This window comes from Chelonia mydas, chromosome 13, assembly GCF_015237465.2.
Source record: "Chelonia mydas isolate rCheMyd1 chromosome 13, rCheMyd1.pri.v2, whole genome shotgun sequence".
Lineage (NCBI taxonomy): Eukaryota > Metazoa > Chordata > Testudines > Cheloniidae > Chelonia > Chelonia mydas.
In genome coordinates this window covers 32003512-32020811 of record NC_051253.2, presented here as the reverse complement: position 1 = coordinate 32020811, position 17300 = coordinate 32003512, and the positions used below count along the sequence as shown (strand labels likewise).

The 17300-nt window shown below is 49.9% G+C and overlaps 1 protein-coding gene across 4 annotated transcripts in view; it reads left to right on the top strand.

Annotated features, from left to right (window-relative positions):
* The first annotated feature begins 3164 nt into the window (after nucleotides 1-3164).
* The window catches only part of CEP250 (centrosomal protein 250), a 115697-nt gene continuing 101561 nt past the window's right edge, over nucleotides 3165-17300 (top strand). Inside the window, exons 1-5 of one of the 4 annotated variants that reach the window (XM_043526723.1) lie at nucleotides 3165-5320; nucleotides 7378-7563; nucleotides 14310-14369; nucleotides 15148-15230; nucleotides 16463-16628. In XM_043526723.1, coding sequence (XP_043382658.1) covers nucleotides 7378-7563; nucleotides 14310-14369; nucleotides 15148-15230; nucleotides 16463-16628 — 495 coding nt within the window. In that variant the 5' untranslated portion in view covers nucleotides 3165-5320. The remainder of the gene's footprint in view (nucleotides 5321-7377; nucleotides 7564-14309; nucleotides 14370-15147; nucleotides 15231-16462; nucleotides 16629-17300) is intronic. The other 3 variants (XM_043526721.1, XM_037915353.2, XM_043526722.1) reach the window with 3 other exon arrangements.

Below are 17300 nucleotides of genomic sequence, written 5' to 3'. Positions count from 1 at the left end.
GGCTGTGACGTTATTGACATGAACTGTGATCATGTAGACCATTGTTGCAACCAAGGTCCTATAGTGGCACCAAATCTTGTACAAGGAGGTCAACCAAGGTGTCTATAGAAACGTTGTAATTTGCTAGTTATGATTATGCTCTCTGTATGTGTGTATCATTTTTGTATTTTAAGTTATGAATATTAGCTATTTACTTGTATCTCAATGTGTTTGATTCTAAGTAGCCTCAGTGAAGCATTTGGTCAGCTTCTTGAGAAAGGACTACTCTCAGTAAGTGCCCAATCAAGAAACACTTAACTGACAATAAACTTTGGGAGATGCTAATCCACATCTGAGCTTTCCTGGGAACCTTCAAACTAACATGTAAACAATAGCATCAGCCTGCAAAAAGCTCAATCATTCATGGACATGTGACTTGCCCAGGTGGCTACAAACTCTATCTTGTTGCTGTGACTTTGCACAGAAGAACAAAGGGGTTTCCACCCATAAGAGAGAGAATATAAAAGGCCCTGGAAGCCTCTCCATTTTGTCTTCAGCTGGCTAAAGAGATGGCCTCTCCACCCCAAAGAAATGCCTGAAAGAAACTGGAACAAAGGACAGTATCTACGGAGGTGGGAGTGATTGCTGGACCCAGGCCATAAATTACAACGTTGGTCTGAAAAGGATTGGGCCCAGGCTAGGAAGGAGTCTTGTCTGTGAAAGAAGCTTATTGGAACATCTCTGAGGGTGAGATTTACCTGTATTCAGTTTCCTACTTTATTAGGCTTAGATGTGCATGTTTTGTTTGATTTTGCTTGGCAACTTACTTTGCTCTGTCTGTTATTACTTGGAACCACTTAAATCCTACTTTTTATACTTAATAAAATCACTTTTGCTTATTAATTAACCTAGAGTAAGTAATTAATACCTGGGGGAGCAAACAGCTCTGCATATCTCTCTATCGGTGTTATAGAGGGCAGACAATTTATGAGTTTATCCTGTATAAGCTTTATACAGAGTAAAACGGATTTATTTGGGGTTTGGATCCCATTGGGAGCTGGGTGTCTGGGTGCTAGAGATAGGAGCACTTGCTAAGCCATTTCCAGTTAAGTCTGCAGCTTTGGGAGCGTTGGTCAGATCCTGGGCCTGTGTTGCAGCAGATTAGTGTTATCTGTCTCAACAAAGCAGGGTTCTGAAGGCCCAAACTGGCAGGGAAAATGGGCTCAGAGGTAGTCTCAGCACATCAGGCGACAGTCCCAAGGGGGTTTCTGTGACTGAACCCGTCAGAGCATGTTTGGGCTCAGGCTGGAGCCCAGGCTCTGGGACCTCCCTACTTCATAGGTGTCATACTCTCTGGAGTGGTTCACAACTGTGAGTGCCAACCTCAGGGCACGCTGTCAAAAAGGAGGGTATAAACCTCAAACTTGGTTGTATGTTCCATAATTAGGGCTACGATTTTTTTCACAGAGATCATGGAATCTGTTTTCCCGCGACTTCTGTGACTTCATCCCGTGGTGGCTGGGGGACCCTGGAGCTCCAGGCTGCCATGGAGAACTCTGGAGCTGAGCTCCCCATTTTGTCACAGGTATCTTTAGTAAAAGTCAAGGACAGGTCATGGGCTTCTGTGAATTTTTCTTTATTACCCATGACCTGTCCATGACTCTTATTAAAAATACCTGTGACAAAATCTTAGCCTTATCTATAATTAGATTTCATCAACCCAGTAATGAATATGAACTACTGAAGCACCAACAATGACAAAAACGTCCAGGTTGCTTCCAGTCCCAAGAGATCTTTCACTTACCCCCAGGTTAATTTGTACCTCTGATCTCACACCAAAGACAGTGCTTGTAGCCAATCCTATAGTAAACTAACTAAGCATTTATTAACCAGGAAAAAGAAATGAGAGTTATTTACAGGTTAAAGCAGGCGACATATATACACAAATGAGTTAGTCTATGTGTAGTAGTAGGATTTTATGTTTGTATATTATCTTTTTCCTCTATTTGCTCAAATAATCCCCTCTCTGAGAGATAGCTCATTGGCCTGCTAAACCCAGGGTTGTGAGTTCAATCCTTGAGGGGGCCATTTGGGATCTGGGGCAAAAATTGGGGATTGGTCCTGCTTTGAGCAGGGGGTTGGACTAGATGACCTCCTGAGGTCCCTTCCAACCCTGATATTCTATGATTTTAACTTCTCTTAGGGTATCTTTGAGAATGTCTAACTGGCTTTGGACCCCAGTGGCCAGTATTTTCCATTTATCAGTTTCTCGTTCAGATATACTGAGTTCATAGACTATCAGGGTTGGAAGGGACCTCAGGAGGTCATCTAGTCCAACCCCCTGCTCAAAGCAGGACCAATCACCAACTTAATCATCCCAGCCAGGGCTTTGTCAAGCCTGACCTTAAAAACCTCAAAGGAAGGAGATTCCACCACCTCCCTAGGTAATGCATTCCAGTGCTTCACCACCCTCCTAGTGAAAAAGGTTTTCCTAATATCCAAACTAAACCTCCCCCACTGCAACTTGAGACCATTTACTCCTTGTTCTGTCATAAGTTTCTCATGCAGTGTGGCGTTCTCCTCCTGGCAGCTAGCCAAATGAAGGAATGCCTCATTGCATGCTTCCCACAATAGCCAGATTGCAGCCGAGTCTCTTTTTATCGGGGTCGATGGCCTGTAGACCAACAGGTATTTTGCCAATCTATCTTCCAAATCAGCTATAGTATGGACATTGGCTAATGCTTGTTCAGTCCATGGGCTGTGCCCAAACTTTTGCAAAATTGTCTTAAAAGGAGTTATTTCCTGTGTGAATGGCAATTTTTTCTGCTCTCCTTGAGCTTTGCCCTTAGGGGACTCCTTTCGCCTAAACATATTTCTTTATAAATCTCTTTTACCTTTATAACTCTTCTTTGCCCATGCTCGTGCTGGGACTTACACAACACAAAAGTCTATACCCACTAAAAACTCTACCTGAAAGAGCAGGAGGGGGAAACGCTAAGCCCCCTGCCTTTTGGGCTTGATCCTGCTACGATTGAGAGTATATTCACCTATGCAATTTTTCCCCGACAGACGGGTTGGAGTGAGGACTCTAATCCTCCCCCTTATGGCCCGGCACCTCTATGACCGGGGATGTGCACACCAGAATGATTGATCACTTTATACATATGGTATACCTTTTAGCAATATTTAGCAGTATTTTCAACAATCACAGTGCATGTCTTCCCCCTTTTGCAATTCTCCACCAAAAATGTTATGCTTATAAGAAGCACATTGGATCTTTTTCAGGGGAAAAGGTAATACGCCACGTTTATTGAAGATACAGTTAGCATATGCATTCAATCACACATCACACACACACTGTCCTGCCAGTCGATGTTATAGTTACCAGTCCAGAGTCCAGATCAATCTAGTGGCCAGTTAGGTTGATCATGGGTAGGGAGGAGCCGGGTTCCATTGGTCACGACACGATGCTCCAGGGAAGTCTTGGCAGGACGAACTCAAAGTTTCATGGCAAGGCACCCTGTTTATCTAGTGATTTTCCTTCATTGGGACCAATGAGTTCTGCACCGTCATGCTCTAATCAATTGTTGTTTGATGAGTGCTTGTTTTCTTAAATTGTCCTTCTCATCCTTTATTTTGTTCTTTCATCAAGTTCCTCAGGGAGTTATCCCATGCTGGTTTTGATCACTGCTATCTTGTCCCCATTGATAGGTGCCTGTCTCATCTTTAGAGTCGTCAATCTGCCCTCCTCTGACATTTCAATAGGGGCGTGTTGCAGCCTCCTGGCGCCCTTGCATCTGTCTCCGGTTCCTCCCTAGACTATCTGGTTCAGCGATGGCCTTCAAACTTATCTCTTAACACACACATTCCTCATTCACACACAAAACAGAATTAATTTATACAGAACATTTTGAACAGGAACATCAAGTTGCAATGCAAAAGAAAAACAGTCATGGCATTCTTTTACTTATTTTAAAATGCTAACAAATATAACAAATTGGTGACCCTCAAAGGTCTGTCACTGCCTTGAAATCAGCATAGACACAGATTCTGGCTGATGTATCTCTACCAATGGCCCATTAGGCTATTCTTTCTGCTCTTCAAAAAGGGTGGCTGGCAGGATATAATCAAATCATACACCAATACATTTAATACATGCTACATTATTATTCTTTATCCTTCATTCTAAATTATATAAAATACAAACATAAAATCCTACTACTACAAATGGTTCCAAAAGGTGACAGAGTTGTAGTAATCTGGCAGCACTGAATGTCTTCTAGGACTAATCCAGATTGACCCTGGGTTCTCTGTTTTTGTTTTCTAGTTCCTGCCCTTTGAGAGTTCATACAGCAAAGATGAAAATTTTTCATGTCAGCTATCTTTATTTCCTTCTTCCAGAATTCAGGCTTGCACGACAAGTTTTCTTACACATAGCTCCTTCATGGTTGTGAGGGAGTTATGAAGGGGGATTTTCTTGTTTTTTTTTCAATGGTTTGCATGTGGGGGGGGGGTGGGACTCAGTTTCCCTGGGCGTTACTGGTTTAACGAGGTGATGGGAGAGGGAGTTTGTTGTTACAGAGGACTGGGACAGAACTTGGGACCCGGCCAATGGCCTGGAGAACGGATTCCACAGCGACTGGTGACCAGCAGGCCCAGCTCGGATGCCACAGCCGGTTCTGGCCAGTGAGGGGACAATGGGCTGTGGAGAGAGGAGCTCGGTGACCTGACCAGCCAGTGCCAAAGGAACCGTTTAGCAGGGGTCACAGACATAACAAGTAAGGTTTCATGCAGCAACTTGCAAGCCTTTTATAGAGCGTAACCACGTCTCTACGCAGGGAGCCCCCAGCTTGAACGAGGCTATCATACAGGTGAGCGGTCTGGTTTCCAGCAATGTATTTGTCAGGGCGGAGCTGACCCCTACACCCCGGGCAAGCACCTCGTCTACCAGCATCGCAGCAGGGCCCCAGAGATGGAGCTGCAGCCGGAGCCCGACTACGCCGCCGTTTTACAGCCCCGGGCGGCGGGCCCGGCCCAGCTGCAGGGGTTCCAGGGCAACCTAGACCCCGCCGCGCGGGCAGCTGCACCTGGGGCGCAGCCAGGGCCAGCGTGCGCCTAACCCGGGAAAGAGCAGCAGCGCCAGCAGCCCCGCGATGTGCCCGGCCGGGCCCAGCCAGCCCCCGCTGGGGAAGCCGGAGACGCGCTCCCGGGCCGCGGCCGCGCGCAGAGCGGGCTCCCAACGCCGGAGCGCGCATCGGCGGCAGGCTGGGGCCGGGGCGCCCGCTCGCTGCGGCCGAAGCGTGGGTCTGGCCGGCCCGGGGGCGCCGCGCGGGAAGCGAGGGTGAGGCGGGCCCGGCCCGGGAGGAGCGGGCCGAGGTGGCGGGTGGGGGGAGAGCGCGGGGCTCCTGGGGCTGCGCGTCCACCACGGGCCGGTGGCGGCCCCTCGCCCCCCAGCCCGGCCGGGTCCCGACCAGCCCCACTGAGCCGGAGCGGGCGAGGGCGGCCCGGAGCGCGCGGCCCGACGCTCCCGGCGACTCCCCGAGCCCACCCCGCGGGCCAGCGGCGGGACTCGGGAGCGGCGCTGTGGGGCCGGCTGGGTGACGGAGGCGGGAGACGCGCCGGGCGCGAGGGGAGTGACAGGCGGTGGGTGGGAGAGAGGCCGGGGGGTGACAGTGGCCGGGGGGTGTGTGACAGTGGCGGGGTGAGGCTGCACCGGGGGCCTGGACGGGTGACGGAGACGGGCCGGGGGGTCCGGTGGGTGACGGAGGCGGGAGACGCGCCGGGGCGCGAGGGGAGTGACAGGCGGTGGGTGGGAGAGAGGTCGGGGGTGACAGGGGACGGGGAGGGGGGGTGACAGTGGTGGGGTGGGGCTGCACCGGGGCCCTGGATGGGTGATGGAGGCGGGTCAGGTGGGTGACAGGCGGGAGATGGGCCGGGGAGTCCGGTGGGTGATGGAGGCCAGAGACGGGCCGGGTGGGTGACAGAGGCGGGAGACGGGCCGGGGCGCGAGGTGAGTGACAGGCAGTGGGTGGAAGAGTGGTCGGGGGTGACAGTGGCCGGGGGGTGTGACAGTGGCGGGGTGAGGCTGCACCGGGGGCCTGGATGGGTGACGGAGGTGGGAGACGGGCCGGGGGGTCCGGTGGGTGACGGAGGCCAGAGACGGGCCCGGGTGGGTGACGGAGGCCAGAGACGGGCCCGGGTGGGTGACGGAGGCCAGAGACGGGCCCGGGTGGGTGACGGAGGCCAGAGACGGGCCGGGTGGGTGACGGAGGCCAGAGACGGGCCGGGTGGGTGACGGAGGCCAGAGACGGGCCGGGGCGCGAGGTGAGTGACAGGCAGTGGGTGGAAGAGTGGTCGGGGGTGACAGTGGCCGGGGGGTGTGACAGTGGCGGGGTGAGGCTGCACCGGGGGCCTGGATGGGTGACGGAGGTGGGAGACGGGCCGGGGGGTCCGGTGGGTGACGGAGGCCAGAGACGGGCCCGGGTGGGTGACGGAGGCCAGAGACGGGCCCGGGTGGGTGACGGAGGCCAGAGACGGGCCGGGGCGCGAGGTGAGTGACAGGCAGTGGGTGGAAGAGTGGTCGGGGGTGACAGTGGCCGGGGGGTGTGACAGTGGCGGGGTGAGGCTGCACCGGGGGACTGGATGGGTGACGGAGGCGGGAGACGGGCCGGGGGTTCGGGTGGGTGACGGAGGCGGGAGACGGGCCGGGGGTTCGGGTGGGTGATGGAGGCGGGAGACGGGTCGGGTGGGTGACAGAGGCAGGAGATGAGCTGTCCAAGCCTGCCCACGCCCGCCTCTGTCTGACTCTTTCGCTCCCTCACTTGCATGGACATAGCAAGGAGCTGGTATGTCTGGGAGCTGCTCTCGGGACTGGCGTTTGCTGCCGGACATTTGGCAGTGACTGTGAGAAGGCTGCACCTTGCGCTGCCACCCCTACGGCTGCCCCCTACTCCTAGAGTAATCTTGCTGCTTAATACTGGTGAACTTCTGGTCCAGGTCAGGTGCCAGGCTATTCAGGGGCATGCTGCTTCTTCACGCAGACTGGACCAGACACTGTAGCTTGCTCCATTCAGCTTTTTCCAGTGCAGGAGCCTCCTGATTGGATACTATGATTGGATACAAGGTCAAGCTTGACAGAGCCCTGGCTGGGATGATTTAGTTGGGGTTGGTCCAGCTTTGAGCAGGGGGTTGGACTAGATGACCTCCTGAGGTCTCTTCCAACCCTGAGATTCTATGATTCTTGCTATTGTCACGGCCAGATTCGTTGGGCAGGCAGAGCTAATTAGTTTCAGGCTTCTTCATCCTCTTCCCTACTTCTGATCACAGCCTAGGCTTCTGACTACTGCAGGGCTATTATCCTTTTCCTGTACTACCAGTATACCATTCTTTGGTCCTCAGATGGAGTCAGGAGACCAGGAGGTGAGCAGCATGAAACTGCAGACATTGCAGTTACTGCCCGAGGAGCAGATAGTGACACTTCGTCAGCAGATGGTGGAAAGCCAGGCATCCTATCAACGCAAGCTGCAGAGCTCCCAAGAGGCACAGCATAGGCAGGCAGTGCTTGTGCAGAAGCTACAAGCAAAGGTAAAGCAAAATTACATCCATGAGCATTGAAATGGAGGCAGTGGATCAGGAGTGAAAGACATTGGCAGAGGTGTGGGAAGACCAGGAGTGGAAGAGAAAGAGGTGTTGTGGGTCAGGAGTGAGGAGCATAACTATAACTGACAGCTAGTTTCCTTCTGCAGCCTTTTTACATGTGGAGAGGCCAAAAAAGAGAGAGGGGGCAAAAAGGTAGGGTAGAGAAGGGCAAACATGGCAGAAAAGGGACAAAGGGGGAAGAAATGAAAACAAAATCTCTAAGAAGGAAAGGGAAATAGGAAGCAACCTAGAGGGAAAGAGGAGCAGGGAAAATAAGTGCCCCAGAATCTTTTATGCTGGCAGCTCTGATGTTGCTTGAAAGCCTCTCTGCAGCCTGCTCAGGAATTCTGAAGAGTTTGAGGGTGGCTTCCACAAAATCTGTCATTATGGAGGCTAGGACAGCACCTATCGTAGGGATTGAGTGCAGCAGGGCAAAGAGGACAGTGAGCATGTGTAGGCGGTGGTGTTGGATAGTGGAGGGGAGATTGAGGTGGAGATGGGGAAAGGAGTAGGTAGAGCTGCGGGAAGCTGTAGAGTGGTGTGAGTAACAAGGAAGGGGAAATGAAGCCAGCAGTGGAGCATACAGTGTTGCCATGGAGTTAAAAAAGGCAAAAAAGGGGTCCATTGCATGTCTAGTCTTTTTTAGCAACTTAACAATTTTAACTCCACATTCTGCCGGTCCATTACTTGGTGGATATTTAGGACTGGAGGTAAAATGTTCAATTCCATAATTTGGTGTGAAGGTCTTAAAATCTTTACTAACAAACGGAGGCCATTGTTAGCCCTCTCTATTTTAGGGACACCTGATATGACAAAAATAGCTGTATGTTTTAAGATTGTCTGCTTTGATGTGGTCTTCTGTAGTTGAGCTTCCTCCGGATAACTTGAATTTTTGCAGGATCCTTCAACCCCATTTTCTGAGATAAATTCTTCCAAATTCAACAGTTCTTTTTTCTGTAATTGGTGTTTTGTTTCAGTCCATTGTCTCTAGCAATCTGCAGAATTTGTAGACGCCTGACATGAGTTCTTGTTCTGGGGCACTCCAAATGAGAATGAGTACTTGTGGTACCTTAGAGACTAACAAATTTATTTGAGCATAAGCTTTCGTGAGCTACGGCTCACTTCATCAGATGCATGCAGTGGAAAATAAAGTGGGGAGATTTTATATACACAGAGAACATGAAACAAGGGGTGTTACCCTACAGACTGTAACAAGAGTGATCAGGAGAGCAGAGGGGGGTTGGGGGGGGACCTTTTGTAGTGATAATCAAGGTGGGCCATTTCCAGCAGTTGACAAGAATGTGTGAGGAACAGTAGGGGGGAATATAAACAAGGGAAAATAGTTTTACTTTGTGTATATGACACATCCGCTCCCAGTCTTTTTTCACGCCGAAGTTAATTGTATCCAGTTTGCAAATTAATTCCAATTCAGCAGTCTCTCGTTGGAGTCTGTTTTTCAAGTTTTTTTGTTGAAGAACTGCCACTTTTAGGTCTGTAGTCGAGTGACCAAAGAGATTGAAGTGTTCTCTGACTGGTTTTTGAATGTTTTAATTCTTGACATCTGATTTGTGTATATTTATTCTTTTACATAGAGACTGTCCAGTTTGACCAATGTACATGGCAGAGGGGCATTGCTGGCACATGATGGCATATATCACATTGGTAGATGCGCAGGTGAACGAGCCTCTGATAGTGTGGCTGATGTGATTAGGTCCTATGATGGTGTCCCCTGAATAGATATGTGGACACAGTTGGCAACGGGCTTTGTTGCAAGGATAGGTTCCTGGGTTAGTGTTCTTGTTGTGTGGTTGCTGGTGAGTATTTGCTTCAGGTTGGGGGACTGTCTGTAAGCAAGAACTGGCCTGTCTCCCAAGATCTATGAGAGTGATGGGTCGTCCTTCAGGATAGGTTGTAGATCCTTGATGGTGCATTGGAGAGGTTTTAGTTGGGGGCTGAAGGTGATGGCTAGTGGCGTTCTGCTATTTTCTCTGTTGGGCTTGTCCTTTAGTAGGTAACTTCTGGGTACTCTTCTGGCTCTGTCAGTCTGTTTCTTCACTTCAGCAGGTGGGTATTGTAGTTGTAAGAACGCTTGATAGAGATCTTGTAGGTGTTTTGTCTCTGTCTGAGGGGTTGGAGCAAATGCGGTTGTATCGTAGAGCTTGGCTGTAGACAATGGATCGTGTGGTGTGGTCTGGATGAAAGCTGGAGGCATGTAGGTAAGTATAGCGGTCAGTAGGTTTCTGGTATAGGGTGGTGTTTATGTGACCATTGCTTATTAGCACTGTAGTGTCCAGGAAGTGGATCTCTTGTGTGGACTGGTCCAGGCTGAGGTTGATGGTGGGATGGAAATTGTTGAAATCATGGTGGAATTCCTCAAGGGTTTCTTTTCCATGGGTCCAGATGATGAAGATGTCATCAATGTAGCGCAAGTAGAGTAGGGGCATTAGGGGACGAGAGCTGAGGAAACGTTGTTCTAAGTCAGCCATAAAAATGTTGGCATACTGTGGGGCCATGCGGGTACCCATAGCAGTGCCGCTGATTTGGAGGTATACATTGTCCCCAAATGTGAAATAGTTATGGGTGAGGACAAAGTCACAAAGTTCAGCCACCAGGTTTGCCGTGACATTATCGGGGATACTATTCCTGAGGGCTTGTAGTCCATCCCCGCTCTCCTGCTGGTAATAGCTCACCTTACCTGATCACTCTTGTTACAGTGTGTATGGTGACAGCCATTTTCATGGTCTCTGTGTATATAAAATCTCCCCACTTTATTTTCCACTGCATGCATCCGATGAAGTGAGCTGTAGCTCACGGAAGCTTATGCTCAAATAAATTTGTTATACTCTAAGGTGCCACAAGTACTCCTTTTCTTTTTGCGGATGCAGACTGACACGGCTGCTACTCTGAAACCTGCCAAATGAGAATATAATCTCTGAACATTTTAGTACCCTCATTGCTACTGCCTTGTTTTGTGGGCTGTAGATATGAAAAAGGTATGTTCTTAAGGTGCAGATATGAAAAAAACTGATGCTATTAAATGAATACCCGAGAGGAAGCTACTAGGGGGAAGGATAAACATGGCAATTGTTTACGGGCACTACGCCCACTGTTTAATACCCCAGAAATTGAAGAATTTAGATTGTGAACTCTTCAGTGCAGATTTCTAAGAGTGATGTCATGTATGCTTGGATAGCAGCTAGCACAGAATGGGCATTATTGGAGAACAAATAATGACACCAATAATAAAAAATAGGTGAGAAGTGCATTTCCTCCAGATAGTCCAAGAGGGTTTTTGTCTATTGCCTCATCAAATTTTGACAACTTCCCTTCCACGTAGGTTGACTTTTTCTATTGAAATGTTTGTTGTACCTTCAGAATTGTGTAGGCTGCTGCTCAGGGGTCTGTGTTTTTAAGACCGTTTTCTTAACCACGTCAATAATATTTTGAAATATATATATTTAATCTTTTCTGTTGCTCTCTTCTCCTCTCCTTTTTTTCTCTCTATGGTGTCTACTTTTTCTGGCTGTGTGGCTAGATTGGTTTACATCTCTATTGTTAGCTCCATGTAGGTGACTGGCATCACTCATTCTGTTAATTATAATTTAGTGTGTTGTATTAGGTTTGCTGTAGTGGGGATCTGTAGGTTTGCTTTGTATACTTTTTGGAGTTTAATTCCTGTATATAATATTGCTGGGGTTTTGTGCTCAGTGGTTTTTCTAGGTTTTGGGATGGTTTGTTATCTACCAAACTACAGTCAGCTCAGCTGGCAGCTATGTTGACATTATTTCCGTGCTATGCAGTTCTCTTTTGCTCTCCTCAATCCCAGCATTGCTTTTCGGTGAGCTGAATGTGTCCGAGTAAGGAGCCCATCTGTATTGCTCAGAAAGATAATGGATCAAATAATTAAGCAATCAATTTGCAAACATCTAGACGATAATAAGATGATGAATAACAATCAGCATGGATTTGTCAAGAACAAATTGTGTCAAAGCAACCTAATAGTTTTCTTTGAGAGGGGAACAAGCCTTGTGGATGAGGGGAGTGGTAGATGTGATATATTTTCACTCTAGTAAGGCTTTTGATACTGTCTCGCATGACCTTCTCATAAACAAACTAGTAAAATACAACCTAAGATGGAGCTACTATAAAGTGGAGGCATAACTGTTTGGAAAATTGTTCCCAGAGAGTAGTTATCAGTAAGGCTACATTTTAGTCACGGGTATTTTTAGTAAAAGTCATGGACAGATCACGGGCTATAAACAAAAATCCATCTGTTTACCCGTAACTAAAACTTGGGCTGGGTCTACTGGGTGCTTGGGGGAGGGGAAGGGCAGTCTGGAGGCACCGTGGGTGCTTTGGGGTGGCTCAGGACCCCCACTGGTGCTGGGGCGAGGGGTCAGACAGTGGTGTGCGGCCCTGGACCCCTGCTGGTGCTGGGGGGCGCCGGCTGGGGAGAGGGATTGGCGGGGCTGGTAGGCTCCTTACCTGGCTCCGCATGTCCCTGCAGCTCCTAGGAGGAGGGAAGGCCAGGGGGGTTCTGCACTTTGCTTCCGCCAAGCTCCGGTTCCGCAGCTCCGATTGGCTGGGAGCCATAGCCAATGGGAGTTGAGGGGGTGGTCCCTGCAAGCAGGGACGGTGCGCAGAGCCCCCTGGCCCCTCCACCTAGGTCAGGAGTTGCAGGGTCATGTCAGGCACCTCCCCCCTGTGTAAGTGCCACCGCAACCCCCTGCCCCAGATTGGAGCTACCTCCCACACCCAAACTGCTGCTGGACCAGGAGCTACCTGAGCGTTTGGGCAGCCCCTCAGCCAGGCACACCGGCTGCTGCAAAAGTCACAGAGGTCAGGGAAGGTCACAGAATCCATGACCTCCGTGAGAGACACGCAGCCTTAGTTATCAGTGGTTCACAGTGAAGCTGGAAGGGCATACCAAGTGGGGTCCTGCAGGGATCAGTTCTGGGTTCATTTCTGTTTAATATTTTCATCAGTGATTTAGATAATGGCGTAGAGAGTATACTTATAAAGTTTGCAGATGATACCAGTTTGAGAGGGAGGATAGGATTAATTTTCAAAATGATCTGGACAAACTGGAGAAATGGTCTGAAGAAAATAGGATGAAATTCAATGAGGACAAATGTAAAGTACTCCACTTAGGAAGGAGGAACAGTCAATTGCACACATACAAAATGGGAAATGACTGCCTAGGAAGGAGTAGTGCAGAAAGGTTCTTGTTAACCTCTGAGGAAAGGACAAGAAGCAATGGGCTTAAATTTCAGCAGGGGCGGTTTACATTGGACAAAAGGAAAAGCTTCCTGTCACAGTGGTTAAGCACTGGAATAAATTGCCCAGGGAGGTTGTGGAATCTCCATCATTGGAGATTTTTAAGGGCAGATTAGACAAACGCCTTTCAGGGATGGTCTAGATAATACTTAGTCCTGCCATGAGTGCAGAGGACTGGACTATATTACCTCTCAAGGTCCCTTCCAGTTAGGGTGACCATGTGTTCAGTTTTCGACTGGAAAACCCAGTAGAAAAGTGACCCTGGTGGCTCTGGTCAGCACTGCCGACCGAGCTGTTAAAAGACCAGTCAGTGGAGCTGCGGGTCTAAGGCAGACTAGTCCCTACCTATCCTGGCTCCGTGCTGTGCCCTGGAAGCAGCCAGCAGGTCCGGCTCCTAAGTGTGGGGACACATGGCTCCGTGCACTTGCCCCTACCCTCGGCACCGGCTCTGCACTCCCATTGGCTGGAAGCCATGGCCAATGGGAGCTGCAGGGGTGGTGCCTGCGGGCGAGAGCAGTGCGCAGAGCCATCTGCTGCACCTCTGCCTAGAAGCCAGACCTGCTGGCCGCTTCCGGGGCACAGCGCAGAGTCAGGACAGGCAGGGAGCCTGCCTTAGACCACCCTCCCCCACCCCAGGCTGCTGACCTGGAGCCGCTAGAGGTAAGCCCGTGCCCCAACCCCGAGCCCCAACCCCCTGCCCCAGCCCTGAACCCCTCCCAAACTCGGAGCCCCCTCCTGCACCCCAAATCCCTCATCCCCGGCCCCACCCCACAGCCCACACCCCCAGACAAAGCCCTCACCCCCCCGCACCTCAACCCACAGCCCCCTCCCGCACCCTGAACCCCTCATCCCCAGCCCCGAGCCCGCACCCCCAGATGGAGCCCCACCCCCACCTTAACCCCCTGCCCCAGCCCAGAGCCCCCTCCCGCACCGTGACCCCCTCATTTCTGGCCCCACCCCGGAGCCTGTACCCCCAGTTAGAGTCCTCATCCCCTCCCGCACCCCAACCCCCTATCCCAGCCCAGTAAAAGTGAGTGAGGGTCGGGAAGAGCGAGCAACCGAGGGAGGGGGAATATAGTGAGTGGGGGGCAGGGCCTCAGGAAGGAGCAGGGCAGGGGGCGGGGTCTCAGAGAAGGGCCAGGGCTAGGGCTTTTGGTTTTGTGCGATTAGAAAGTTGGCAACCCTACTTCCAGTCCTACGATTCTATGATTCATTCTTTCATTATGGTGAGCTAAGTGAGACTCTTGCATTTGGTTAACGATTTCTTGTGGATCATGTTAACATTACTCTGAAATCTACTGTGCATAGCCATAGAGTCTTAAGTAGGCAGGGATTTGTTAGACTAGGTGAGGGCATGAAGTGCTGGTACTCTTGCATGCATCAGTGGCTCATACTGATTCTCCCTTCCTGTCCAGGTGCTGCAGTACCGGAGTTGGTGTCGGGAGCTGCAACAGAGGCTGGAAACGGAAAGAGGGGTGAGTTGTGCAGGTAGCTTACTGAGGACAGTAGGTGCAGAGTGAGTTAATGTTGTTATAAGAGCCAAAAAGCAAAAACAGAGGGAAATATGTTTCTATTGGCACTAAAGTTTAAAAGACACTGTCTCGCTTTCCTTCCACTGCCATGTTCCACCTCCACCACCAGAGTAGCTTCTTCAGGTACCATTTCCAAAAATCCTACCAAGCAGAGTGTTAATTTTTTAAAGGAACAGTTAGGTTAAACATGGTTGTATAATGTTGTTTTTGGGTCCCCTGCCCCCTTCCACAGCCTGGTGCGAGCTAAGCTGACTGGTCTAGCTCTGCTGTCTCTGAATAGGAATTGGTCACAACATAGGGCTTTTGAGGGGTATTACATTTAGATGTTCAACATGTGGTTCACTTTGGTTACTTCTCCTGTTTAATGGAGAGTAGAATTAGAAGGCAAAGAGGGAAAGAACCAGAGAATGCCCTTTCCTGGGACCCAAGCCTGTGTGAGCATTCCTCACCAACAGCACCATCTGCCACTGCCGTGCTCTGATTCTGGCACAGGCTAGTTGGTTGTGTACTGCACATAGAAACAGGGACTGTAAGGAAAGTGAAGCCACACTCAGACTGTGTCCCATTCTGTTCAGTCATTGCATTATTGTGCCATGGTAGCAGCCACAAAATCTGTGGTGCTGAGAGAGCATAGGGGAGAGGAATGGATGTTTAACTGCGGAGAAGAAGGAACACAAACGGCTGAGCTGGTTTGATTAAGTCCTCTATCCCTCTCTTTAAGGGACCCCTTTCACACAGGTGGGAAGCCAAGGAGGAGCACAGCCTGGAGAGGGCACTGGTCCAGTTGGAGGAGGAGCAGCAGAGGTGAGAGGGAAAAAACATTTATTCTGGGTTTTCTGGATATCCCAGAATGATGTGTGGAGAGATGGGAAAATCCCAGCAGTGCTGCTTGCTCAACCTGGGGAGGCAAGTATTATGACTGCATTGTGTGGTGCCATAAGTGCTAACAGCATAGTGTGTGACATGGTGGCGGACAATGCCAAATGAGTAACAGGTCACAACTTCAGACTGAAAATCAAGCCTATTATGTTGAGTGCTTCGTGGAGTGGATGTGGTTTCTGTTCTATTCCGGTTCCTATGCTGTGTCCAACACTGCGTTGTCTGGGTGCCTTCCAATAGTGCATTTGGCAGTATGACTAGCCTCTATTACATTCTCTTTTTTTCTTTCCCTCATCCTCTCCCCAGGGAAAATGTTGTGTTGGGATTTTAAAAGACCTCCTATTTATGTATTGTGCTGTGTGTGTTCTCAGTGAGGGCAGGTGGGAGAAGCATGCCTGATACTTGGAGTAGAAAGGGATGAGGCCTGTGTTGGTTTTTGGAGCTTATGGGAGTTCATTCCACAATTTTAAACTGACCTCCAAGAAAGCTCTGTCCCTGTGTTCTTTACCCTTGTGTTGAATAATTCCATGCGTCAGAGGGGCTGAGTTGTTGACTACAGTCCTCATCCTGGTTTGGGGCACAAGGATAGTAGTTGGTCTAGGAAGAGGGCAGGAATGTTGGCAGGGGCAGAATAATAGAAAGCTTTGCATGGGCAAAGAAACTTGAACTTCGTGCAGAAGCCACTGCAGAGATACAAGGTTGGAGGAAGAGATGGTGAGAGCAGGAATTCAGAATAAACTGAAATGTGGAGAGAGAAGAGTGGGCTAAGCTGGAGAGGAAAAGGCTGCAGTCACTGGGACAAAAAATTGAGAGTGTGGATCTGTATCTTGGCAGTGGGGATAGAGAGGAAAGGATGAATTTTGCAGATGGGAAAGTGAGGGCATAATGTGGTGAAGGACTGGATGTGTGGGGCAAGGAGAGAGGAGTCAGCAATGACAGGGGGCTCAGGAGATCTTGGAGGGAGGTCATCCCACCTCTCAGCCTGGAGAGAAAGTCATGATCCCCCCCGAATCCTCAGGGAATCCAGCTGCATGGTGGTGGTGGAATCCAAGAGTTTAGCCCCAGGGATGTTACTCTCTGATCCCAAAGTGATTTCATAGTCGCAACTCTAATGCTATTTATTGGGTGTGCTCATCACTGTTCTCTCCCCTCCCCAGATGTGAGAATCTAGCTGAAGTGAACACCCTGCTCCGGGAGAACCTGGGCAAGGCAAATGAGGTGAATACAGCCCTTAGAGAGGATGTGCGAAAACTGACAGTTGATTGGACAAGAGCCCGAGACGAACTGGAGCTCAAGGAGACCGAATGGCGCACTGAACGTGAGGTAGGGTTGGGGTGGGGAGCAGCGAACAAGATGCAAGACAGAGGAGAGAGAAACAGTGAAATTTTCTCTTCCTCCAACCGGAACCATTTGTGGAAGTTTTTTGCAGTTTTGGGTATGGATTGATGTTAGCTAGCAGAGTGGAGGGGATCAATTGTATTGGTGGAAGGTGCTGATGAGGCAAGGCGATGCTGCTGGGTGGGGGCAAATATTAGCGAGATCATTGTGAATGCTGGGGCCTGGGCGGCACTGGGAGCTGAGCCCTATCTGTGCTGGACACTGAGTCCTGTTACACTGGGTTATTGCCTTGTTGGAGTTAGTTTTGCATTTATACTCAGACAAGATGTTGGATTAGCAGTTTATAGACTGGAGGACTCTGCATGTTCAGAACTAGTAGAGCCCTGGCAGCGGCATTGCAGGTTTCCCTCCTGCCGGTGATTCTGAGGGATTTGTTTCTGTCCTATTGATAAATTGTATAGTCAGTGGCTTGACCACACTTTGGTTCATTATTTTGTTATAAAATATACTTGAGGCCAATGTCAGTCAGGTTTATTAATATGGTACAGAAGAAGGGTTCTACACAATACCAGTCTCCAAAGAGCAGTCCCGTGCAGCGATGTTACATTCACCTTATGCAAAAGGTGTGCTCCTCAAGTTACACATTTCAGCTGGTAT